The sequence below is a fragment of the Rattus norvegicus genome, chromosome 6 (genome assembly GCF_036323735.1).
Source record: "Rattus norvegicus strain BN/NHsdMcwi chromosome 6, GRCr8, whole genome shotgun sequence".
NCBI classification, from domain to species: Eukaryota; Metazoa; Chordata; class Mammalia; order Rodentia; family Muridae; genus Rattus; species Rattus norvegicus.
Window position 1 is genome coordinate 106,129,053 of NC_086024.1, and position 25,228 is coordinate 106,154,280.

The 25,228-nt window shown below is 48.4% G+C and overlaps 2 protein-coding genes across 3 annotated transcripts in view; one reads left to right on the top strand and one right to left on the bottom strand.

Annotated features, from left to right (window-relative positions):
* Positions 1-1,130: 1,130 nt before the first annotated feature.
* The window catches only part of Susd6 (sushi domain containing 6), a 132,718-nt gene continuing 108,620 nt past the window's right edge, over positions 1,131-25,228 (top strand). Inside the window, exons 1-2 of one of the 2 annotated variants that reach the window (XM_063262461.1) lie at positions 1,131-1,275; positions 20,776-20,885. The gene's annotated coding sequence lies outside the window, so the exon portion shown is untranslated. The remainder of the gene's footprint in view (positions 1,276-20,775; positions 20,886-25,228) is intronic. The other variant, XM_063262462.1, reaches the window with a different exon arrangement.
* Positions 6,775-13,361, bottom strand: Ccdc177 (coiled-coil domain containing 177). The gene is made up of 2 exons (NM_001399190.1): positions 13,059-13,361; positions 6,775-12,191 (listed from the first exon to the last, which is right to left on the bottom strand). The coding sequence occupies exon 2, from the start codon at positions 12,161-12,163 to the stop codon at positions 10,055-10,057; it is 2,109 nt and encodes a 702-aa protein (NP_001386119.1). The 5' UTR covers positions 12,164-12,191; positions 13,059-13,361; the 3' UTR covers positions 6,775-10,054.

The window sequence follows — 25,228 nt, forward strand, 5'->3', positions numbered from 1 at the left end:
ACCACCATGCCTGGCTTGCCCACAAAGACTCCGGGGCATTGAGTTCAGGTCTTCATGCTTGCACATTAAACCATTTACATTGAGCTATGTCTCTCCGCCTCCACCCGCCCTCTTTTTTTTTTTTTTTTTTTTTTTTTTTTGAGGCAGGATCTTGCTATGTAAGCCAGGATGCCCTGGAATAACTTATGTACTAGCACAAAAAGTTTCTCTCTCTCTCTCTCTCTCTCTCTCTCTCTCTCTCTCTCTCTCTCTCTCTCTCTCTAATTTCTGGGTGTTTTACCAGCACGCATGTGTACCACCTGCATGTAGTGCCTTCAGAGACCAAAAGAGAGCACCAGGACGCTTGTGACTGGGTTACAGAGGATTAGGAGCCGCCCTATGGGTGCCGAGGATGGAGCCCGGGTCCTCTGGAAGAGCAGCCAGTGCTTTTAACCTCTAGGCCACTACTCCAGCCCCTGTTTCTTTTTTGCCTTCCTTCCTTCCTTTTTTCTCTGTAACCTCTCTTTGACTTGTTTTAATAACCTTTCATATCTAGCCCTTATCTTGCCAGAGAGGTTTTGTTCACTTCCTCCTTTTCCTCCCTTTACCTGTGGCAACAGAGCCTGACCTCGAATCCCAGGGCTGTGGGTACACTCACATTAAGGAGTTGAAAACTGCTTCATTCCCCCATCCCTTTCTGTTGTGAATCTTAGCAAGCAGCAGGAAGGGCTTCTCTGGCAATTGCCACATGCGATTCGAGTGATGTGCAGGCCCCCACTTCAGGAAGGAAGCAGGCTTTTCCACCTAGACCCCCAGCTTCACATAATAGTGGAAACGGGTGCTTACCTGTGTCTGAAGGAGTAGCTGATTATGGCTGGCGATACTGATGGTACCCAGAAAATATGTAAAATGGAACAGTGGCGCCTCAAAATATTGAGACCAAAGAGGAGGGGTTTTTTTTATTCTAGTACTCTAGCCACTTTACAAAATAATTTAATTGATTTGTTTTATCAGTAGGACAAAGTCTTCCAGAAAACCTAGAGATACTTGGAATCTGAGTTCTGGATCCTTGCAGCCAGCCCATACATCACAATGCATGGAGTGTCTGGAGTGGGAATTCCCCACACAGGCACACCTGGCTGCGGAGAGCTTTGCTCCTAGCATTCTAATGGATAGATGAATGGATAGACGGTGCCAGCTTCCCTGAGAACTTGAATCGAGAAGCCCAGAAAATGGAAGCCAAGCTCTGGAGGACACAATTCGACAGCCAACGAAGAGTTACAAAGGAACGCTGAGGTAGAGGGATGGTTTAAATGTAAAATGTCTCTCATGTGCTGAAGATTGGGTCCCAGTTAGTGGGGCTAGTGCAGCTGAATGTAGAAACGTTGAGGCGGTGCACAGCGTGAGGAAGTGGCTGGGCTATAGGGGCCTTGGCTTTGAAGGTTGTCCCTGTCCCTGATCCCTGTTTGGCTTTCTGCTTCCTGTCCACCATGAGGTGAACAGCTGTATCCACACGCTCCCATAGCCATAATATTTTGACCCAGCACAGCCCCAGAATCCATAGAGTAAGGACAATAGACAGAAACCTATGAAACTGCACTGACATGAATCTTTTCTCATGGTCTGTCACAGAGACACAAAAATAGCCAATACTAGGAGGTAGGGAGAATGTACCAGTGGGAGCTCACCACAGAGGCAAGTGGAACACTATCTGGACTTGTCTTCTGCAACAAGGATAGTTCAACTTGAATATGTAACATGAAACACCTGGGGGTCTTGCAAAAACAAAACAAAACAAAACAAAACAAAACAAAACAAAACAAAACAAAAACCTGCCAGACTCTGATGCAGTCTGGGATGGAGCCCAGGTTATTTATGTCTAAACAACTCCCAAGTGATATCATGCCGTGGTCTGTGGATACCTTCGAGTAGAAGATGCTGGAGCAGTGCTCCCCAGGAGTAGTGCTCCCCAGTAACAGTGGCTTTCAACTTTCCTAACATGGTGACCCTTTAGTACAGTTCCTCATGTTGTGGTGACCCCCAACCATAAAATTATTCCATTGTTACTTCATAACTGTAATTTTTCTACCATTATAAATTGTAATGTAAATATCTGTGTCTTCCAATGGTCTTAGGTGACCCCTGTGGCATTCAGATCCCCAAAGGGGTCAAGATCTCCAGGTTGACCACCACTGCAGTAGAACTTTCTGTGAAGTTCTAGATTTGTGCCATCCAAAATCACGGCCTCTCCGGCATGTGGCTGCTGACCACTTGGCATGTGTGGAGCTGAATTTTCAGTTTTATTTAAAGGTAGTTAGCTTAAATTTAAACAGACTCATGCCCTCATGGTCACTCATTTGGGAAGGATAGTTCTACAGTGGTTTCAAGCTTGAGTATATGTCAGAATCATCCAGAGATAGCTGAAACCCAGACTGACGGTCCTACTCCTCAGGGATCACACTTTGGGTAACTCTGCTATAGAAGGGGCACCATCCCAGATGTGGTAAGGTTTAGATCAGTTAACTGGCCCCTTGTCTCTTGGCAGAGAGTTTCATTCCATCTCATTGTCAACAGAACTCAGAATCTTCTAGGTTTGCTGATGAGCTACAAAGAGTTGTAATCAGGACACCCTAAAGAAGTCTTATTTACATTTATAATATGCCATTCCCATAGATTACAGGAAGCAACAAAACACACTGGGTAAATATGTGTATTATCGAGCCATGCTCACTGCACAGCGTTTGCTGGGTGACTTTGGAAAAACTACTTAGTGGCTCAATTCTATCGCCTTATAGAATGAGACTAATAGTGCTTGTCTCGCCGTGAGAATTAAGTGCTTTCAAATGTGACCCGTGGAGGCAGAAAGGTGGTTTTGTGGTTAAGAGCACTGGCTGCTCTTCCAGAGAACGCAGGTTTGGTTCCCGGCACCCATATGGCAGCTCACAACCATCTGCAACTCCAGTCTGGCCTCTTGGGGCAGGGCACCAGGCACACACATGGACAGCAGACACATATGCGTGCGAACAAAATGTTCAAACCTATAAAATTAAAAGGATAATGATAAAAAAGTGTAAATGTCCCCCTGCACAGTGTAAGGGCTTCGAATGCATGAGCTGTTACCGTCCTTGTAATCCCACCCCATACTTAGCAAATCTCCCTCTTCTGCTATGCATTCTGTTCATCCTGTGAGTACTTTTCAAACAGGCAGCTATTCCTGGGAGGAACATTCTGCCTACACTCATATTTTGCTGAGGGCCCAGGAAACCTCTAAGATTCTAAGAGGGATCTTAGGATATCCAAGGACAGATGGAAAGTGACAAAGGGGCAACACGCCCAGCAGCTTGCTACATTCTTCATCTTCATGTCCAATGCACAGTCAGGGCCAGCCCAAGCCAGCCCATCTATCTGCCTAGCATCTCTGTGGATCAATGCACATCCATAAAGTACAAATTTCAAATTTACTGTCCATATCAACTTTACTGCCTAACAAAACACACACACACACACACACACACACACACACACACACACACACACACACCAAAACAAACAAACAAACGAAAACCAACCTCAGAAAACAAGAAACAAAAACAAAATCCCATACCCCCTCCTACCCTCAGCCAACCTGAGACTAACACCCAGCCCCAGGGGAATCATTATTGCCCTTCCTTTGAGATATTTGGGGTCTTGTCATAGTGGTTGACACAGACAACTCCAGAAGAGATACCATCCAAATCTGGTAACCCCCCTCAACCCTGTACCTGGTTTAAACTCAACCACTCTAATTCCTTCCTTTACTGCCCCCTAAGACCAGCCAAAACCGTCTACTAATTGAGTGCTGTTTTCCAGAGCTTTTAAAGCAAGAGCCATTTTAACAACTTCCGACCAAGTGGGATCTATGCCTCCATTTATTTAACACATAACAAAGGGGCAGGTGGGGGAGAGCTGGGTTAGTCTGAAGGAACCAAGACACTTGCTCCTTTGGCAAATCCCTTGCTCTGAAAGTGTAGTAATCGTGTGAAGTGGATTTTCGCAGCTCTGTGAACACCATTCATTCTGTTACTCTCAGATGTTCTCAAATGTCAAAGTAGTACACCTAAATTCCATCTCCTACTCAATCTGCCACATAAGTGAAGGAACACATGGGAAAGGTGGGACTTGGTGCAACCTGGAAAGTCTTAGTCATCCAGGAAGCTCAGTAGAGGACCCGGAAATGCAGATACCACTTAATAGACAAGAGTCTGAAGCAGTCTTCAGACGGAATCCTTCAGTCCACTAGAAGAAGGTGGAGGCAACAGCCCTCCAGCAAAGACTATTTCCCTGAGAAATAACTTACTGCTCGCTGGGAATGTGAGTCATCTTTCTGACAGTCCTGTGAATTGTGAAAGAGTCAGAGACAAAACACACACACACACACACACACACACACACACACACACACACACACACACACACACACACTGGGCTGTGCCAGTGGAGAGGAAGAAAGACACAAGCCACTCAAAGTGACAGGTGATTGAAAAGTCACATGGGACTGATATTCCTGCTGATGAGGGCTGTGAGTGTGCGTGATGAATGGGAAGGGCTCTGTCACCTCGAGGGCCATGCCTGCACACGATGAGTTGGGGAACAGTAACTGCAAATGATTGTTTTGTCAGCGATCTTCAGAAGAAAATGTCCCCATGCCCTAACATCCTAATGCTTCTAGCCTGTACCAGACCTGACTTATTAGAAGCCAAGCAGCATCAGGGGTGGTTATACAGGACTGGGGGCAAACTGGTGGGGGGGGGCAGGAGCATAAAGCAGGAGGATGTGGGGGTAAAGAGAATGCCGGAGAGCTCTGTGTTTTGAGTCAATGAGGTGTCTTTGGTAGAGACACCCATAACCAGGCTGGGACCAGTTGTAATATTTAGGTGCTACTCCAGACATGAAAAGTCAGGCACCACATAGAACACCTAACCCATTCTAGAACTAGAGATGTCTTCTGCTGGTCCCTAAGAGCCTTCTTTCCAAGCTGTGTCAAGTGATGCAAAGTATTACTGGGCAATGGTGATGCATGCCTGTAATCCTGGGTCTTGGGTGCTTGGTCAGGAAGATGGCAAGATGAGGACTAGCCTGGGCTACACAGAGACTCTAAGAAACAAAACCACATTTACCAACAGCTGTTTTTTTATGGTCTTGCCAAGCTTCTCTAAGGCATAAAGATAGAGCTGTAGTTACACAGTGGGAAAAGGCAAGTCTACCTAGCAACCTGTGGGCAACGTGAGGTTTTGTTTGTTTGTTTGAGACAGGGTTTCTCTGTGTAAGAGCCCTGGCTGTCCTGGAACTCCCTCTGTAGATCAGGCTGGCCTTGAACCCATAGAGATCCACTTTCTTCTGCCTCCTGATTGCTGGGATTAAAGGCATGTACCACCATGCTCAGCTGCCTAGATGCTCTTAGTCAGGTTTCTAGGAGTGGGATATTTTTAACTTTCTCATCAATTTAGACTTAACCAGAAATCTCTTTGGAGGGACTTTTACACTGGAAATATTTCTGAAATGTTAACTGTCTTAGCAAGAACAGCTGAGTGATGGGGCAGACACCCCATTTGGTGAACTGGGACTCTGCATGACCCGAGGCTTGGCCTTCTGGATCCACGATGATTATTTATGCCGCCTCTCTAGAATGACCTATAACACCCTGGAGGGCGGTATCTCAGTCTCTCTCTCCCCCATGCCTCATCATTTTAAGTATATGGCATTATAAATTTGACCCTATTAATCAAGCCTTTCGTGAAGGAAAAGTACAACAATGACTACATGATGGTTGACTGGCAGATGGCTTGTCTTTAGGAGACTAAAGAGGCTGGAGGTTAGTGCTTTTCGGGACAATTAGGGCTCACTGAGAATGTATATGTCTAGGTGGGAAGGTAGGCAAGCCCAGTGGGGGAAGCAAACACTTCTTTGTGGTACTTTAGCACAGATCACAATTAACCTGAGATTCAATTTCACCAGCATCCTGAGTAGTATTTGGGGTCAGGAGTGCTGATGTACTCCTTTAATTCCAGCACTTAGGAGATAGAGACAGACAGGCGGATCCCAGAGTCTGAGGCCAGTCTGGTCTACAGTTTGAGTTCCGGGACAGCCAGGGCTACACAGAGAGACTCTTCCTCGAAAAACAAACAAACTAGCAGAATAGTATTTGTCTCGCAGTATTGCTTAATGAGGATTTGTTGACTGAATGGAGGCCTGCATAAACATTCTATACAGATTTTCTCTGTTCACCATTCATTTCTCAGTCACTCATCCATCGTGCTCCCAGCTTCCTCTCCATCCAATAGTTATGTATTTATCTAGGTGAGATTCTATACCATGGGCTACAGGGGATTTGATGGTAAATAGAATGTTGCCCCTCTACAGAGTTGCATCTGTAGCTACAGACTGTGTAATAGTGGGAGACTGTAAAAGAACTACATAATATCCACATTCCCATTGTTATACCTTGGATACTGTTGCCCTTCACACAGCTCATGTGCTGGGGTCTTGGCTGCCATGGTGATAGTATTGAGGTGGTGGGACCTTTAAGAGGTGGGGCCAAATGAAAAGTAATTACATTATAGATGTAATGCTGAATGGGTTCCATCTTGTGGGAGTAGCTGAGTTCCTTTAAGAGGGAGTTGACATACAAGTGCCTCTGGCTTCTCCTGTCTCTTGCTTCCTGTCTCATGTGTAAAACCTTCCCCGGGTGCCTCTGAAATATGATGTCCCCCCCTCAAGTCCTCATCAGAAGGTAAGCAGATGCTGGCAACATTGTTCTTAGACCTCCAGAACTGTCAGCAACAAATCTCTTTTATTTTTTAACTTAGCCTTGGGTATTATGTTAGAGCAACATAAAATAGACCAAGACATTCCTCTATCTTCATTACCCTGCAGACCTTTTGCCTTTGGCAAATCCTTGTTACTGTTCCACTGAAACCCAGCCTGTGTGCTTCCAAAAGGAAATTTCCATTTTCTGATCCAGATGGGTGTAGACTCTTGTCCCTGCCACAGCAGAACGTTGGGCTAGCTTCACCAATAATTTCTTCTGGAATGGTTTTGGCTTGTTTTCTTGGTATTCAACTGAATTAAAGCTTTTCTAACCCTTCCCATTCCCTCTCATATTACTTCACTCTCTCTTTCTTGGAGTAGCAAATGTTCCAAGAGTAAATGTGAGGCAGAGGCCACTTCAGTGTTGGAATCTCCTAGATCGCAAGAAATTTCAGCATGTTCAATTATAGACACTTGTTAGAATGTTGTTTGGAGACAATTCTCCATCTATCATCTCTGCTCTGCCCCGATGTCCTCTCGCTGCACATCAGAATAAAGTAAAACTTCTCTTCTGTGGAAATTTAAATTAGGGGCCCAAAAGAGACTTTGGACATTCATTATCTTTAGAGAGAAACACTAACATTTCTTTAAAATACACAGGTGGTTCTCCTTCCATTTTTTGTTTGTCTGTTTTGTTTTGACAGGGTCTTGTTATCTGGCCCAGGCTGACTCAATAAAATTATCCATCTACTTCAGCATCCTCAGGGTTAGGACTATAGATGTGAACCACCATGTCCAACTTTAGTAGAGTATCCTAGTAGATGGTCTGGAACTTGAAGGGACCCTTTCTTACTGTTACTATGTCTGAATTCTGATTCTGATTTAATTATACTTGGCCATATGGACTTTTGGGTAAAAATCTAAACTGTATCTTTCCATAGTGGTTCTCTCAGTGTCTAATTTGGTAACATTCAGGCCTGGGCCCTTACATCACATGTGACTCTGGATCTGAATGAGCTTCTCAAGACTGTTCCTTCTGCACTAAATCATGATGGTGCATTACACTGTATGTATTACATGACACAGGAGTCATGTAATCCTGTGTGTAGCAACTGTACCTGCAGTTCCAGAGTGACAGAAACAAGAAATGTCACCGTCAGTCTCAGTTTGCACACACCAGAGCTTAGAATGATGATCTCAGTGCTACACCTGTGGGAACTAAAGAAAGGTGATCAACCTAAAATCACCCCGTGCAACCTGGGGAAGAGAGCCAGTGAGATTGCTATGTGAGATCGCCCGCGTGCTTTCCAGTGCTTGGTTCAGAATGCCAGATTGCCTCCTCAAGCAAATGTTCATACTCTGAAGTAAGGACTTTGAAGGGTGGAGCTCTCCATGAAGGTTTCAGAAGCAACCCAGGAACCACAAGATCAAAGGACTGTAATCACATTAACTTTTTAGTTAAATGCTCCTGTCTCAGACACAACACCGTTCGTTATTACAGCTCACTAAAGAGGAAATTTAAGGGAGAATCCACCCACTCAAGACACAAGCCTTGGTGCATAGCTCCTTTCCTGGTCCCACATTATCTCATATGTGACATCTAAACACAGTTTTCTTCTACACAAGACTCCTCTTAGTGTGGGGTAGGGTCGATGAGAGGGGTGTGGGCAATAGCTAGTCATTTTAGGGATGATTCCGCCAGCAGAATATACACAAAAACACACCTAACGCAGTACGTCTCTACCCTGATTCCTTTCTTTTTGGTAAGTTTTTTACTCCTGACCTTGATGTAATGTAGACATAGCTGATAGGTGGATGTAAGTGGGGAAAGGCGCATTATATGGCATATTAAAATTGCTGATAACTGAACCTTCAACCAGGGAGTGGCTTGGTACTGCAAGTACCCCTCCCCACCTCACACACACCTTGGATGCTACTCGGCCATCTGTCTGCGATCCGCTGCCCTAATGCCAGCAGTCCATATTACCAGAAACAAACTAGGCTAACAGCAGTCCTCCTGCCTCCCAACTCCAGGTCAAGAAAGGCACAAAGGAGACCAACAAATAACACTGAAGTGATACTTTGGATCCAGGAGACCTTGAGGTACCAGAAGAGTTCTGATGGCCCCATCTAACAGATGGGAAAGGTGAGGCACCAAGAGAGTGATTAAATACTTCAGGTACAAGTGAGAGGGTACCAGGAATTTAAAGAGGGAAGGCTCTCCCCTACCAGCGAAGAGTTGATACCCTACCAACAATAGCACAGCTCGACACAGAGGCAATTCTAGCCCTTCAGCCACCACAGGCAAGAGGCCAAGGATCCTACATTGTCCCCGGAGCACTGAACTAAGTCACAGAGGGAATCCTACACACTCCAGGGCTCACCCTCCAGACTGTATTCAAGGCTGGAGCGTTAGGCAAGATTGGCCTGGGCAGGCACTGAAGATAGCTCTGCTTCGTAAGGCAATGGCTTCTGTCTGCAGGAGCTGGCCCCACACAGGGAAGTGGGCATCAGACACTGCCTCCACTGAAATACATCACCATCCATGGAAGCCTCATGGGGTAGAACACTGCTGCCTAAGGAAACCATCACCCCCTGGGAGGTGGGGGATGGAGGGCTTCCATTAAAGCTAAACAGCCTCGCCGATCCAACCCATTCCCTACACCGCTTGGGAGAAAAAAGTGATTATTATCTGTAGATGATTGTCTAACTAGAAAGCCTAGGGACTCAACTGAAAATGTTATGGGAACAGGATAATTTGTTCACGTGTCCAAGTCACAGTTCAGCAATAGCTTTTGTAGTCGTTTGTGCATGAACTAACATCTTGGAAGACCTGTGCTTTCTTGGGAAACTTAAGTTCTGTGCAACTTGTATTTTCAAAGATAGAGGTGAGTCTGGGAGATAGCCCCTCGGCTGCTGCAACTTAAATCGTCTTGGACGCAGATGTTAGAAAGATGCCCAAGGCAGCTGTGACAGAGAGGCCCACATTGGCCTCTGTGCTCTCTCCTACAGGGACCCTTCCCCTCCCCAGCTACTTTCTATTCCAACCCAAAGACACAAGTGAATGTGGGTAGATTGTGCCATGTCATTTCCAAACGAAGTTAGGTCTATAAAACAATGGCGGCAGATGGAAAAAATACCATGTCTGGCTTCTCAGCGCCTCATGGTTCGTTAGTCTGGAGAGTTCATGGTGTGGCACCAGGATTGGAGAAGCCTGGAGTTTGGTCAAAGTGACTAAGGGAGGCCACTCCTGGCTACACAGAGCAGCATGGCCTGCACAGGGTGGCTGTCATTTGCGGTCCAGGCTGGCATGTAGCTGGGCCTCTCGCACCATGCGGTCAAAAGAGCGCGTGTTGGTCTCTTCCCGCACCTTTTCCCGCACATGGAAGGAGGCCCGGGCTGTGGAGCGAGCGCTCTCCAGCGCACTTCGCCGTTCTCGAGAGAGCTGCTCGCTGCGCTCCAGCTTGCGCCCAATGGCCTGCAGCAACTCCCGACGGCGGCAGTCTTCGTCTCTCTCCACCTTCTCCTTGTTGGCACGCTGGGCCCTCTCCTTCTCCAGGCGAGTCTGAATCACGCGCCGGGCCTTCTGCTGCACCGCCTCTTCGGCCACTTGCGCAGCGTGCTGCAGCCGTCGCTCTCCCGCCCGTGCCAGCGCCTCCAAGTGCGCCTGATGCTCCCGCTCTTTGCGCTCGGCCGCTTCCTTCGCCCGCCGACCCTGGAGCTCCTCTCTCCGCGCGCGCTCCCGCAGCTCCCTGGCGCGCTGCTCCTGCAGTTGCTCATAGTTCTCTTGCGCGCGGCCCAAGCTGGCCTCCAGGGAGCTCCGCAGGCCCTCCCGTTCCTCCTGCTGCTGCCGGACTCGGCCTCGAAGCAGCGCCTCGTGGCGCGCCCGCTCGGCCCGGCTCAGCTCCCGCTTCTCGCGCTGCAGCTGGCCCTCTTGCTTCTGTCTGGCGCGCGCCGCTCGCTGGGCGCGCTCCCTGCGGACCAGCTCGGCGCGCTCCCGCCCCTCTTGCAGGCCCTCCTCCCTCTGCTTTAGGTTCTGCTCCTGCTGCAGCTTACGCAGCCGGTCGTCACGCGCGGCGCGTTCAACCCGCTCCCGCCGCAGCAGACCCTGGCGCTCCGCCAGCTCCCGCCGCCGTTCCTCGCTGCGCTCGCACTGCTGCTGCCGCCTCCGCGCGGCCTCGCGCTCCTCCCGACCCCGGCGGCCGCGCCGCTCCTCTACCTGAGCCGCCCAAGCCCGGCGGCCCTGCTCCAGCGCGCGCTGCTTCTCGCGCTCCTCGCGCTCCCGCCGCTGCTCGGCGCGCACGCGCTGTTGCTCCCACTGGCCGTGGGCAGCAGCGCGCTGCTCCAGCAACAGGCGCTCTTCCTGGTGCCGGGCCAGCATGAGGGCGGCGATCTTACGGTCGCGCTCGGGTACCCCGCGCAGGCCTCGTTCAGCGCGCACTTGGCGAACGATGCGCTCCACATGCTGAGCGGTCTGCGGCGAGTGGCTCAGGTCTCCGAGGCTGAAGCTGCGGGCCGTGAGTGGAACCAGAGCAAGGGCCGAAGGGCGGCCTAGTGGGTTAGGTGCAGAGGACGCCGAGCCCGCGGGGCAGCTGTTCCTGGCTGAAGCTCGAGGTGGCCAGCGAAGCTCCCGAAGGCTCTCCCCGCTGTAGGACGACGACGAGGCGCCGGACTCGGAGCTCAGGGCACCGTCCCGCCGGCGGGAGAGCGAGTCCAGCGAGTGGCTCTTCCTACCTGTCCGAGAACCCGCGGGCGGAGGCTGGCTCCTGGCAGGGGGACTGGGAGAAGTCCTGCGAGCAACTCGCGAGGCGGGCGAGGCCGGGAGGCTGCTGCTGCTACTGCAGCTGCTGCTGCTGCCCGCGCTCAGCGCCGAGGCCGAGGCGGAGGCCGGGGCTGCCGCTGGACCCTTCGGCGTGAACAGGCGCCGCTTCTCCTCGCGCATGATGCGCTCGCGCTCAGCGCGGCACTGCTGCAGCTTGGCCAGGCGCTCCGCCTCGTAGGCCTCGTACAGGCCGGTGGCCACGCGCATGGAGCGGCCTGGGGCCTCACGCACCAGGTCGGCCAGGGCCCGAGGCAGCAGCTCCACGGGCTTGACGGCACAGCGGGCGCAGGCCTCCAGCGAGCGGGGGCTGGTCAGGACGTAGCGGCTGCCCTCTGCCTCCGGGCAGGCGAAGTTGAAGAGATCGAGGTGCAACAGTGGAGACTGCTCTCGACGCCCACCTTCTGCCCCGCAGGGGACCTCGACTTTGCGAGGCGCCGCCGCGGAGGCCGAGGCCGAGGAGGCAGCAGGCTGCTGGGCTCCCTGGGCATCGGGGGGCACCGACGCTGTGGCCTCATCCCCTTCTGAGCCACCGGGCTCCGCTCCCTCTTTCTCCTCTTCTGGTACCGGGTCCACCATAGCTGAGCCTCGTCCTTTGTTGGAGTCCCTGAGATGAAAGGGGGATGGGGAGACATAGAGGATCTGTGAGCTGTTTCTCCCTGCTCAGCCATATTTACCCCTGCCAACTTAATCCGATTTCGGATTAGGCTCAGGGGCCTGATGGAACGTAAATCCTAAAACTGATGCCCCGAAAACTCAGGCTGGGCAGTTGGGGTGGGGGGATGCTGGGCCTCAGACACCAGCCTCAGTCTCCCTCAGTCCTAGAATGCAGGGCCTTTCGGAGACTACATTGGCGTGAGCCCCGCTAGATGCATCCTCTTCCTGCAAAGATTGAGGCGCAAGGCTGCAGCCAGCGAGGGAGGCGCTGGAGGATTCCCGGGAGGATTAGCTATTTGTTTGTAGCTTAGTCGGGCTGCTGGGATGTAGCTTTGCAGGAACACAAAAGGGGAAAAAGCCTCTGCATGCCAAAGTGCATTGCTGCGAGGGCCCCAGTTGCCTAGGAAGAAGTTTATGGTTGATTTCTCTCTGTCAAAAGGCCCCGGGGCGCAGGGCCCCCGGGAGATGGAAGGGCTGACGAGAGTGTCCAAAGGCTCCTGTGAACGTAGTGATGGATTCTTTCTCCAGCCTCTCCAGCGGGGCTTGCTGGGAGCTCTGCCTGTCTCTTCCTCCAGCCCCCACCCAGTGTTTGCCCAGGATGCACAAGGCACCTGAATCCTCCCAGATGCATCCATCCGATCTCCAAGGCTGGATGTGCAGTTAAAGGTACCATCAACCCCAGCATGGTGGACTCAGACACCAGTCCCTGATGCCCACCAGTTCCCGCAGCGCGTCTCAGGGGAGTGGGCTCTTAGAGGGCCGTAAACCCTGCCGCTCCATACTGGAAGCTGCCAGGTCCCCGAGCGGCTTCACTTACCCCAGGTCCGGGCTCCGGCCCCCACGCCGAGGGCTTTTGTTCACCACTCGCCGCTGTCCCCGGCGCCTCTTCAGTCACTGCGCCGGCGGGGTCGGGTTACTGCGGGCTGCAGCAGCCAGCGTCTCTCCATGGGAGACTACGAACAGGGTGCACACATCCCAGACGCTACCTACCCGGGGGAGGGGGAGTGCGACAGAGTCTCCCTAAAATAACGTGGCTCTGCTCCCTTGCTCACACTGATTCTTAAAAAAGGAAGCTGGGTTCTTCCCTCGCCTCTGCATCCATCCCCACCTCTACCGCCAAGGTACCGCAGGTCTCTCGCTGCTCCTGGCGCCTCCTGGTGGCCACTTCAGCGTATTCATTTGTTTGCTTAGAGGACGACAAAGCAATTAAAAATACAGTAGCGACACACATACATATGCAATACACCTCTGTAGAGATGTGGACATAGCAATTATCACCAGAAACCTAGACTTTGGGTACCATAGGCGGGTACAGTGAAGGAATCACTCAGTATATTTCTCAAAGGGATCTTAAGCAGACCAACAAGTCAGCAAGTAATTGGGTAGAAATAGGGCACCTGGGCCAAAGAGTGATTTTATTATTTAAGGAAAGCTAAGATGAGAGAACGAATGAGAACAAAGTATGATGACAAAGCATGATGAAGATGCTTGTTAAATGAAGTCCTTGTTTGCTAAGATAAATAAATAAAACACGACAACAAAAACACACGTGGGTTTGAGGCTGCAGAACACAGGTGACCAGTGGATGCTACTTCTGAGTTGCATAATGAAAATACTACTACTACTACTACTACTACTACTACTAATAATAATAATAATAATAATAATAATAATAATAATAATATAATGAAACTGATCGGTGCCATATCATAAGTGCTGTTCAATGACACCTTATTCATCCCACCTCTTCCACTGGGAGTGGTAGTGGCCAAAGACATTGCAGATTAGAGTCCTCCAGGGAATGGGGAGATATAACAGAGAGTGGGGTGAACTATGATGCTGAAGGATCTGAAGGGCTGGTGGGCAGTGACATGACACACACCTTTCATCCTAGCACTCGGGAGGCAGAGGCGGGTGGATCTCTGTGAATTCCAGTCCAGCGTGGTCTACAGAGTTCCAGGACAGCCAGGGCTACCCAGAGAAACCAAACAAGCAAAATCCCCAAAACAAGAAAAAGTTAACGGGGAGGGGAAAGAAGTTTTTGTTTTCTTTTTGAAAGTGAAAGTTTTGAACAAGGAAACACCACAGACAGACTTTTTAGGAATGTAGTTCTAGCAACAACAGGGCAAGGCGTGAGAGACTATGGAAGGGGGCACTGCAGTCACCAACCAGGGAGTGTCGGGAGCAGAAAGGGGAGCAGTGCTGGGAAAAGAAGAGCATGGGTTTTGTAAATAAGGTGGAAGGAACAGCACTCAAAGCTTGGCTCTGGCTTGTCAAGGATCAAAGATAGCTGCCCGGAACAGTGTGCCCGTGCGTGTGTGTCACACAAAGAGTGGATCTAGAAGGGAAGATTAGCTGGTATGGAATGCCAGTTTTGGGCAATTACCCCTCTCCAGCAGTAGAGCAGGACCGTTCAGCAGGTGGCTGGTTATGTCGTATTAGAGGTCTGGACTGGATCTAGATTGAGGATGTCACCATCTATGTAAGGTCCCTGTGATGGCTAGTTTTCTGTCAACCTGACACAAGCTAGAGTCATTTAAGAAAAGGTAACCTCAACCGAGAAAATGCAGCCCCAGTCTGTTCTGTGGGCAAGACTGTGTTGTGTTTTCTTAATTATCGATTGATGAGGGAGTGCCTGCCCACTGTGGTTGGTGTCCCCACTGGTCAGGTGATTCTGAGGTGTATAAGACAGCAGGCTGAGTAAGCCTTTGGGAGCAAGCCAGTAAGCAGCAGCTGCTGCCCATGGCCTCTGCATCTTCTTGCCTTGAGTTCCTGTCCTGATTTCCTTCAGTGATAAAACTGTGATGTAGAACTGTAAACAGAAATAAACCCTTTCCACCCCAAATTGCTTTTGGTCATGGTATTCCGTCACAGCGATAGAAACCCCAACTAGGGCAGTTCTTTAAATGAATATGTGTGAGATCACACAGAGAAGAAAGATGGGTTGACAGCAGCATGTCACTGATAGCATTTCAAAGGAAAAGCAGACATAAGGAACGGAAGGAGAGAGTGTTATAAGAGGGAGCACTGAGAAGAGTGTGCATCAGCTATTAAAGGCTCCAGACGTCCAAGACGGTTTCTTCTGGAATCAAATATCCAAAGAGACGCACAGTTATCGGCCTGGGTGACACTGCCAAAGCCCCAGCATGTTGTAGTGGGAACAGATGTCAAGCTGCAGTGTTGGTCGAGGAGGTGGGAGGTATCGATGTGACCCTTTGGTGATGATGTTAGGAACTGTAAGGTTTGAACTTTAACTGGCTCACAAGCTAGCAAGTTAACCCCCGTGGTGCAGAGATGCTGAGAGAGGACCTGATACTCCTGGACCAGAAACAAAGGACTTTGTTACTCGTACAGAAAGAACATGGGGTTCACTTTCAGTCACGTAGATAGCACACATAAGTTGGGCTTATGTTACAGGCGAGGCACTCTAACCTTTTAAAGGGGGCTTTGATGCTTAATTTGCATCCCTCTAGGTATGTCTCTAAGGTCATTTCTAGGTTTAACTGGGAAGGGAAGACCCAGTTTGAATATGGGTGCATCATCCCATGGTCTGGGGTCCTGGACTGAATGAAAGAAGGCAGTGAGAGGCAGGGGTGTGTCTCCCTTGTTAAAATACTTACCTGGCATGTACAGTGGCTTGATTTCCATCACCATATAAAGCCCTGCATGGTAGTGGACACCTGTAACCCCAGCACTCAAGAGGTGGAGGCAAAAAGATCAGAACATTCAAGATTGTCCTTAGCTACATAGTGACTTGGAGGCAAGCCAGTGCTGAATTACAATGACCCTGTTGTCTCAAAAAGAAACAGGAAAAGGGATTATGGGCTAAGCACCAACACCTTTGCCTTTTTGTTCTCCGCTTCCTTACTATGCACACAATGTGACCTGCCACCATGTCTTCATCATGGTGAACCACACCCCTTTTAAGTCAGGAACTCAAAATTAGATATTTCTCCTTAAGTTCTTGTATCAGATATTTGGCCGTAGCAATTTGAAGAGATACTAGCAGGGGAGCCAAGAGCAGCCATGGTCTTGTGTCCTAAGGGAGGCATTGTTTGCTATCCAGACTGCCAAAGTCCTCCCTCTGACCTGGAGGAGCCACTGTCTATTGTTCAAGGATGTTTGCTCAACAAACATCCGTGCAATAAAGGCCACAAAGGGCTTTACAGGAGAAGAGCAGGTGGTCACACAGCTGGTAAGAGGTAGGGCTGGGATTTGGACCAGGATCTGTCTGATCCTCAATGCCATGAGTTGTACTTCCTCCCACTTTAAACTCCATATCTGGAGAGACAGATTCATGGAGTGGTGGGTGGAATGGGCAAATCAACGTATTCATACCCGGGTTCTCCTCTTTACAGAGAATCCCCTCATGTTATCTCGCAGAACTAGAAAGACAATATGCAAAGTATAAAAGCAAACATTTTCAGTGAGCAGTGGTGAATGTGATTTATTTTGATAAACTATTTAGATATGGTCAAACCAATAGGAAGACTGCACACGTGCGCGCGCGCGCACACACACACACACACACACACACACACACACACACACACACACACACACCAAATCAGCCTTAAATTTACTGAGAATTACCCTAGAACTCCCGATCCTCCTGACTCTGTCTTCCAAGTGCTGGGATAAGACAGAGGTAAAGGGCTGATGTCTATCACAAGGAGATTCCGCATCTCCCAAAGATCGGGTGGTTACACCCCATTTCATTGTGACACAGGGTACAGAAAGCAACACCCACCTGTCCACAGTAGAAAAGCTGTATTATTTCAGGCAGTTTAAAAAATCCTTTTGATTTAAGTTATGCGTGTGAATAGATGGTGTGTGTGTGTGTGTGTGTGTGTGTGTGTGTGTGTGTGTGTGTACCTACAGAGATCAGAAGAGGGCATTAGACCCCCTTGAAACTGGAGTTACAGACAGTGAGGATGCGTCCCACCCGGCACCCCCCCGACATGGGTGGGGAGTTCTCTGGAAAAGTAGCAAGGGCTCCTGAACCCCAAGCCATCTCTCTAGGTCTCTGACAAGCTTTTTTTTTTTTAACCTCTCTGGGTTTTATCTTCTGAAATACAGATTTATTTTGCCATACGTCAGTCCTTAAAGATAATTTATTGGCTTCTTAAGTCTTTCAGTGCAGTAGCTCATTAATTTAGGCTACAGCAAAACACAAAACTAACAAAACCCGCCATGCAGTGTGCACGTTATTTATCTTTATTTAAATTTCTTTTGCTGCCAGGCGTGTTCGAGATCCCAGAATTCAGGAGGTCGAGGCAAGAGGCTTAAGGATCTAAGGCTGTAAGATCCTATCTTAGAAGCAACCACCCAAACCCCTAGATTCTTCTTGTTGGGCCTCCCTCTTCTGCCTGGCTGTTTACCCTACTTGTTCCCCCCTTGAAATCCACCCCACCTTGGTGGGAAAAGGTATTTGTTTTGTTGTATTTTCCTCCACTCAGCCCATCCCCATCAGGAACTGGCTGATCCCATGCCAACTCCCGTTTTTTTGTAAATCAGGTTTCACTGGGGCACAGCCACACTCATTGGCTTGCATATTGTCTGCACCGCTTTTGTGCAGCAGTGGCCAACCTCAATAGTTTGGACAGAGACTACATGACTCAAAGCCTTAACTGCTTGTTATCAGGCCCCTGTTCCCAACAGGTTCTAATGGCTGATAACAGCTTGTGTGGACTGACCTCTCCAAGTCCACCTTACAGCGCCTGCCTTGGCAAAACAGACTAAGTACTTCCCACTAGACAATGAGCCTATGAGCCTAATGGGGGGAGGGGAGGGCGGCAAAGGGCCCTCTCCTGACTCTTCCCGGATGGATGCTGGCCCCTTTCCTATTCTTGCTACTTGGTTTGTGATACAGAAGCCTGGGGACTTCCTGTGGCACTGCCCTTCAGCTGAACCCCCAGAACAGTCCTTTAGTGATGCCTGGGTTTAAGGACCACCTTCCTTTGCCCTCCTTAGGCAGACACTGCCTGCCCTAGGCCCTAGGCCTTGTGCCTTGTTCTGGTGTCCCGACTCCTCCTCTCTGACTTCATTCACCTGCACTTATGAAGAAGGTTTCCTCCTTGTTCAACAACTGTGGAACAACTTGAATCAGGCTGTCTCAAAGATTGCAACCTCACCTTCTCCAAGAAGGCCTGAACCTTGATCTTGGGGCAGGATCTCCCCTCCAGTGTCCTTCTCTGAACACCGGAGGCTGAGGAAGATTTTAGACCTCTATATATCTGCATGCCCATTCGTTCTCTTTTCTTAGCTTAATGGCTCTTTAAATTAAGCTTCCCCTGCTTAAATTACTGTGGCTTTCTGTCTCCCAAGTGGATCTAGACAAACATAATTAAAGTATCACCATTCCTAATTCTTTGAGATTAAAACATTAAGAAGTTTCAGATGTAAACCAGCAGGTAAAGGAAATATTTGACAAAAGAACATGTCTTATTTTATACACCAGTAAGTAACGTGCTAATCAAAATAGCACCAGTTTCTATTCTTCTGTTCTATTTGCCTGGTATGGTTCAAACAGCAGCAAACAGCAAGAAACCCCGCCTCGAGCAATATGAAGGGTAAAGGTCATCAACACCCGAGGTTGTCTTCTGAATTCCACACGTGTGCCATGGCATGTATGCTCCTGTACCTACATACATGTACACACATATCAAACAGACCACATGCAGTTTAAAATGCCTACATTATGGAGCTGTCAGCAAGGAGACCTAGAGGGAACATTGCTAATCAACACAGAAGTTAGGAAGAGGAAACCTCACCGGTAGAAAAAGAGTCACTCAAAAGCCAGCACCATCCCAGCGTGCTATGCCAATGGCAAGGACTTCCAAGCTGCCCTGTAATGTAGACAGGGCCTCCTCTGTTTTGCGTCAAGACTGTTTAGTAATGTACCCTTTCTGTTCTATGTATCATCGAGAAGAAATGGAGTCTGAGTAGTGCTACTCTGCCCGTTATGTGCGTCGCACAACTGGCTGCATCAAACTATTGCCATTGTAACCCACACACAGACTCTTGGAAAGCTCTGACTCCAGTCACACAGGAAGGCATAGGGTCTAGGGATTTAATAAATATGAATGGTACAGCTCCGCTGAGCATTGGTAAAGTAGAAAGAATGACTCGTGGCTACCTTCAGCCACTCAGATTTGAGTGTCTTCTGGGTGCCAACTACTGGGACAGCAATGGCAGAACCCGTGGAGACTGCAGTGGGAGAATGTACTATAAGTCAACCACACGGCAGGGAGGGCATCTAATGAGGTAAGCACTGGGCAGGCCTGAACTGAGGCTGTGACAGTGAGGACAGAGAGGAACATCTAAAGTGTATGTGAGAGGTTGGAAATGCAGCTCAATGATGGAGCACTTGCCTACTGTGTATGAGGTCCTGGGTCCAGTCTTCACTAACGAAAAAAGCATACATGAGAGAGCACACAGTTGGTGAGTGAGTCTGGGGCGTGGTTAAAACTCCCTAGGTTCGGGGTTGGGGATTTAGCTCAGTGGTAGAGCGCTTGCCTAGGAAGCGCAAGGCCCTGGGTTCGGTCCCCAGCTCCGAAAAAAAGAACCAAAAAAAAAAAAAAAAAAAAAAAAAACTCCCTAGGTAGCAGAGACTGAGTTGGGGATAAGGGGAGGGGAGGTAGGTCCATTTACTCGGCCTGGGAATGGAGGATGAGAGGCAAGGTGGCTGAGATCCACCTTCAGTGTGTTGGGCGGCCATATCCTTCAGGTTGCTTAAAGATAAGGGTGTGTGCTTCAGAGTCTGTAACCAAGTTCAAATCCCAGTTTGCCTGTGTCTCGACTCTGTGACCTCAAGGAAATTACTTAGCCCCTCTGAATAGCCATTTGATCACCACAGAATGGCTGTAATAGGGGAACCTGTCTCTTTATTTTGTCAATAAACTTTGTTTACCCTTTAATAGTTTTGTTTTGTTATTTATATGGATGTTTCACCTGAGGGTGTGTCTGTGCACCACTTGCATGCATGCTGCTTGGGAGGGCAGAAGACGGTGTCTGGGATTGGAGTTATACACAATTGAGAGGTGCTATGTTGATGCTGGGTATTGAAGCCCTGGTCCTCTGGGAGAGCAGCCACTGAGCCATCTCCCCAGCACTCGATTGCACATCTTTTAAAAAGGGGGAGAAGGCTATAATGCATCTCACATGGTTGTTACTGAGAATTAAATGAGATGAAATATGTTCTGGACACAACACAAAATACCATCTATCTGGCAAAATAATGAAAGGCGAATGTTACTGTTAACTAAGTTTGAACTAAATGGTGAGCAACTTTCCAAACTTTCTTTTGGTAAGTTTTCTTTGTACTTATAAACCATGTCTCTAACTGGACTCTCAGTTCCTCTGCTCTGTTTGGAAACGTTGCTTTTTTTTTTTTTTTTTTTTTTTTTTTTTTTTTTTTTCCAGTTGCTGTTGGGAGTAAGAGGATTTCTCTAGACAGAGTGGAATGGGTTAACTGGACCCAGTACTAATCCGAGACTGGGACCTCAATGTGCACTCTGCACTCTTACCTCCAGGTGGCGCCAGTCGTCTGCTCATCAGCGCATAGTGAAGCTGTGGATCCTCCAAAAGGACATTCCAGGCCTGACCAGATCCTTCAACCCAGGAGTGAGGGCCTTCTTCAAAGGTCAGTTTCATAAGGGGGCTCGATGACAATACCAGTTCCTTCCAATCGTGGAATTGACTGTACTCACAACTCACCTCAGATATTATCCCAGTGAGGTAGTCATTGACTAGGTATTCCGTTTGGGCTGGGCACTTCTGCACAATGCAGAATGTTTGGGAGAGCCACAATATATAAAATTTAACGTCCTGTCCTTTCCTTTCCTTTCTTTCCTTTCCTTTCCTTCCCTCCCCTCCCCTCCCCTCCCCTCCCCTCCCCTCCCCTCCCTTCTCTTCTCCTCTCCTCTCTTCTTCTTTCTCCTTCCTTCCTTCCTTTCTTTCTTTCTTTCTTTCTTTCTTTCTTTCTTTCTTTCTTCCTTTCTTTCTTTCTTTCTCTTTTTTTGAGACAGAGTCTTACTGCATAACCCAAGTTGGACTGCAACTTTCTATGTAACCCCAGCTGGCCTGAACTCATAATCCTCCAGCTGCTGTCACCCAAATTACTGAGCTTACAGGCTTAATATTTTATTAGAGAAAAATCCAAGCAAGCAAGCGTGTGCGTGTGCGTGTGCGTGTGCACACGCACACAAATGAACGAGTCTACCTACACTTCCACAATGTTAGTTTAGCTGTAGTTATTTTTCTTATCAAATTCAAGAACTGGGAAATGACCTTTGAGAAGGGAGGCCCTGTGTTTTATGTCCTTTTGTTCCCAGGTCTTATGTTTGACATATTCAGTAAAGGTTTGTAAAACAAATATTTGCTAATAACTTGGTCCCATTTCTTTGCCTCCCTCCTTCTCTCAGAAAGGTGAGCAGAGAAGCGGCCATTGATTCTCCCATCAGCACTGGGGACTGGGGAGAGGTTGTCAAGACACCCTCCTCCACCAAAGCTGAGGAGTTAGACACAGCATGGCTTTAGGACCACATATACGGCTGTGTGTGTGTGCGTGTGCGTGCATGTGTGTGTGTTGTATTGTACTATATTTGTTATGTTGTGTGTGTTGTGTTTGTTCTATTGTGTAGTGTATGTTACATGTGCATTGTGTGTGTTATACATGTATAATGTGTTTTGTGTGTTGTATGTGTGTGATGTGTGTATGTGTGCTGAGAGTCTTGTCATGTAGCCCAGTAAGGCCTGGAACTTATGATTCTTCTGCCTTAAATCTCCAGGGAATGAGATTATTGGTACATCCAGCTTACCTTTCCTCTTTTCTTATCCTCCCTTCTTTCCTTCCTTCCTTCTTCTGTCTCACGAACGCGGCAAGATAGTTAATTTCTTGCATTGTCTTAAAAGCAGGAGTTATGTCTGTTTTGTAGAGTGGCTGTGACAAGCGATTTAAATGGACAGTCTCTTGGTATGTAGTAGGTATGCAGCAAGAGCTGACTTCCATCACATAGGTTTTATTTGTTTTAGGAGGGAAATTATTTCATCTTTGAAGGGAAAAATGTGTTTAAGTGCCTGTGTACAGGCCTAGGGCCAGTACTGGAACTTGGTGACAGACAGACAGAGCTGGTAGTGATTTGTGGCTGGGGGTGACGAGAGAGGCAGGTACACATTATAACAGACATTATTACAAACTGCAGTTTTTGTAAATGTGGACTATGAGAGGGAAGGACAGGAGGACCCAGCCTGTGTGGGCACTGGAAGCTTTATGAATCTGAGAGAGCTAGGGAATTAGTTAGTAAGTGTGGAAGAGGAGAACACTTCTGTTTGGTCAGTGTCTTAGTACTGTGAAGAGGCATCGCAACCAGGGCAACTCTTACAAAGGAAAGGGTTTGATAGGGCAGGCTGACAGTTTCAGAATTTCAGTCCATTACCATCGTGGCAGACAGCATGGCAGGTGCAGTCAGGCATGGTGCTGGGGAAGGAACTGAGGGTTCAACACCTGGATCCACAGACTTGGAATGGGCTTTTGGAAACCTTGAAGCCTACCCACGAGACACACTTCTTCTAACAAGACCACACCAGTTGTAGAAAGTGTTTAACCCTAGCCCTAGGTTTCTACCCCCACCTTAGCTATTTAAGTTCCCAGATGAAAGACACACACACAACCTTTATATTTACAATGAGTCTTTTTTAAAAAAGACTATTTTATTTGAGTACACTGTGGCTCTCTTCAGACTCACCAGAAGTGGGCATCAGATCCAATTACAGGTAGTTGTGAGCCACCATTTGGTTGCTGGGAATTGAACTCAGGGCCTTTGGAAGAGCAGTCAGTGCTCTTAACCACTGAGCCATCTCTCCAGCCCTACAATAAGTTTTAAACAACTCAAGAGCTGGGCAGATACTACTCTATGTTCCTATCCATAACCCCAAGTTATTACTTACTATGTTTCATCTGGGCTGCTCTTAACTCTACTTGGGCCCTCCTCGGGGCCATGTTCTGTTGACTCCTCACCCATGGTGGTGTCTTCTCCCTCCTGCTGCACTAGTCTTCTCCTTGTGGTTCCTCTGACCCACAGCCCTCAGAACCATGTCCAGCTATTGGCTGTTGGCATCTTTATTTACCAATCACAAATAACTTGGGGGCAGACTCACTGGAGTCTTACACGCAGAATCTCTTGTCTCTGGGGCAACCAGTCTTGGGGGCCCAATATTAGCATTAAAATACAAGTAGCATTAGGCCAACCCACTATATACACCTACTCCAACAAGGCTGCACCTTCTAATCCTTTCTAATAGTGCCACTCCCTGATAGCCAAGTATTCAAATTTATGGTTTCTGGGGTGGGATAGGGGGCATTCTCATTCAAACCACCACACCTAGCATCTTTCCGTTTCCTATTTCCCATCAATTTGTGGGGAGCTAGTGCTTGTGCCAAAAGCAGCCATGAAGTTCTACCCAAGCCTCACTTCCTCCCAAATCTTCTAGCCCATGCCCTCTGGTCAGCTTTTCAAATGGATGCAGGCAAGAGTCTCCTTAAAGATGACATCAGAGAAATGTGTCCACTTCAGGTGTACTTGCTATTTAGAGATGTGTACAGACAAATTGTCTCCAAAGAACAGAGTGAGAACACCAAGAATCTCAGACACTTTTTGGGCAGTGTTTTGTGTTGCCCAGGTTTCCTTAAACTTGTAATCTTTCAGGCTCTGCCCCCTAATGCATGTGTCTTAGTTAGGGTCTTACTGCTGTGAAGAGACACCATGACCAAGGCAACTCTTTTTTTTTTTTTTTTTTTTTTTTTTTGGTTCTTTTTTTCGGAGCTGGGGACCGAACCCAGGGTCTTGTGCTTCCTAGGCAAGCGCTCTACCACTGAGCTAAATCCCCAACCCCCCAAGGCAACTCTTTTAAGGACAACATTTAACTGCGGGCAGGCTTACAGGTTCAGAGGTTCAGTCCATTATTATTGTGGCAGGGAGCATGGCAGCATCCAGACAGGTATGGTGCAGGAGGAGCTGAGAGTTCTACACCTTGTTCCAAAGGCAAACAGGAGAAAACTTCCTCCCAGGCAGCAAGGATGAGGGCCTTAAAGCCCATGCTCACAGTGATACACCTGATCCAACAAAGTCACACCTACTACAAGGCCATACCTCCTAATGGTGCCACACAGCCCTGAGCCAAGCAGATACATCACAGCATGAATCACTGATCCGTGCCACACAGTTGACTAAGCCAACTCCATTTGTTTTAATTATGTGTACAGGTGTTCTGCCTTTGTGTATGTCAATGTACTACATGCATGTCTGGTGCTCATGGAGGTCATGAGAGGACATTGGATCCTCTGAGTCCTGGAAATTGAACCTAGGTCCTTTGTAAGAGCAGCAAGTGCTCTCAACTGCTTAGCCATTTCTCCCGCCCTCCATTTATTTCTCCAAGCGCTAGGAATTGAACTCAGGGCCATGTACGTGCTAGACAAATGCTTTACCACCAAGCTGCACGCCTAGTCCTTATGTGGAGTGAAGTCTTTCCTCAGCACATTGTGATACTCCTCAGCCTGAGCTCTGAATTTGCAGCTCAGATGTAGTTAGAGGTCAGGTGTCAGGCAGGGTGAGGGCACAGAGGTGTTCCATTGTTGGGCCATTAGCCAAGCACAAAGAATAAACCTGAGATCAATTCTGGGTGTGGCCGAGGCCAATAAATAGTCTTGGAGCCTCAAAGAAGCAGGAAGAAGTTACCTGGAATGCAGCCAGGCTGCCTTCATTTTCTTTTCGTCTTCAGACTGGCAGATCCGAGAATGGCTAGCGATCACAGACAGGCATCCGTAATGGATGGATGGCCTTTTTGGATGGGACAGGGAAACACACGTGTACACACACCCATTCTAGCCAGACTATAGCCGTGCATGCATGTGACCTCCTATGTGGAGGTCAGAGGACAACTTGTAATAATCAGCTCCCGTCTTCTGCCATGTGGGTTTGGGGATTT

What these genes read in the sequence shown, in the direction of transcription:
- Ccdc177 (NM_001399190.1), bottom strand. Translation starts at nt 12,163, where the DNA reads ATGGTGGACCCGGTACCAGAAGAGGAGAAAGAGGGAGCGGAGCCCGGT.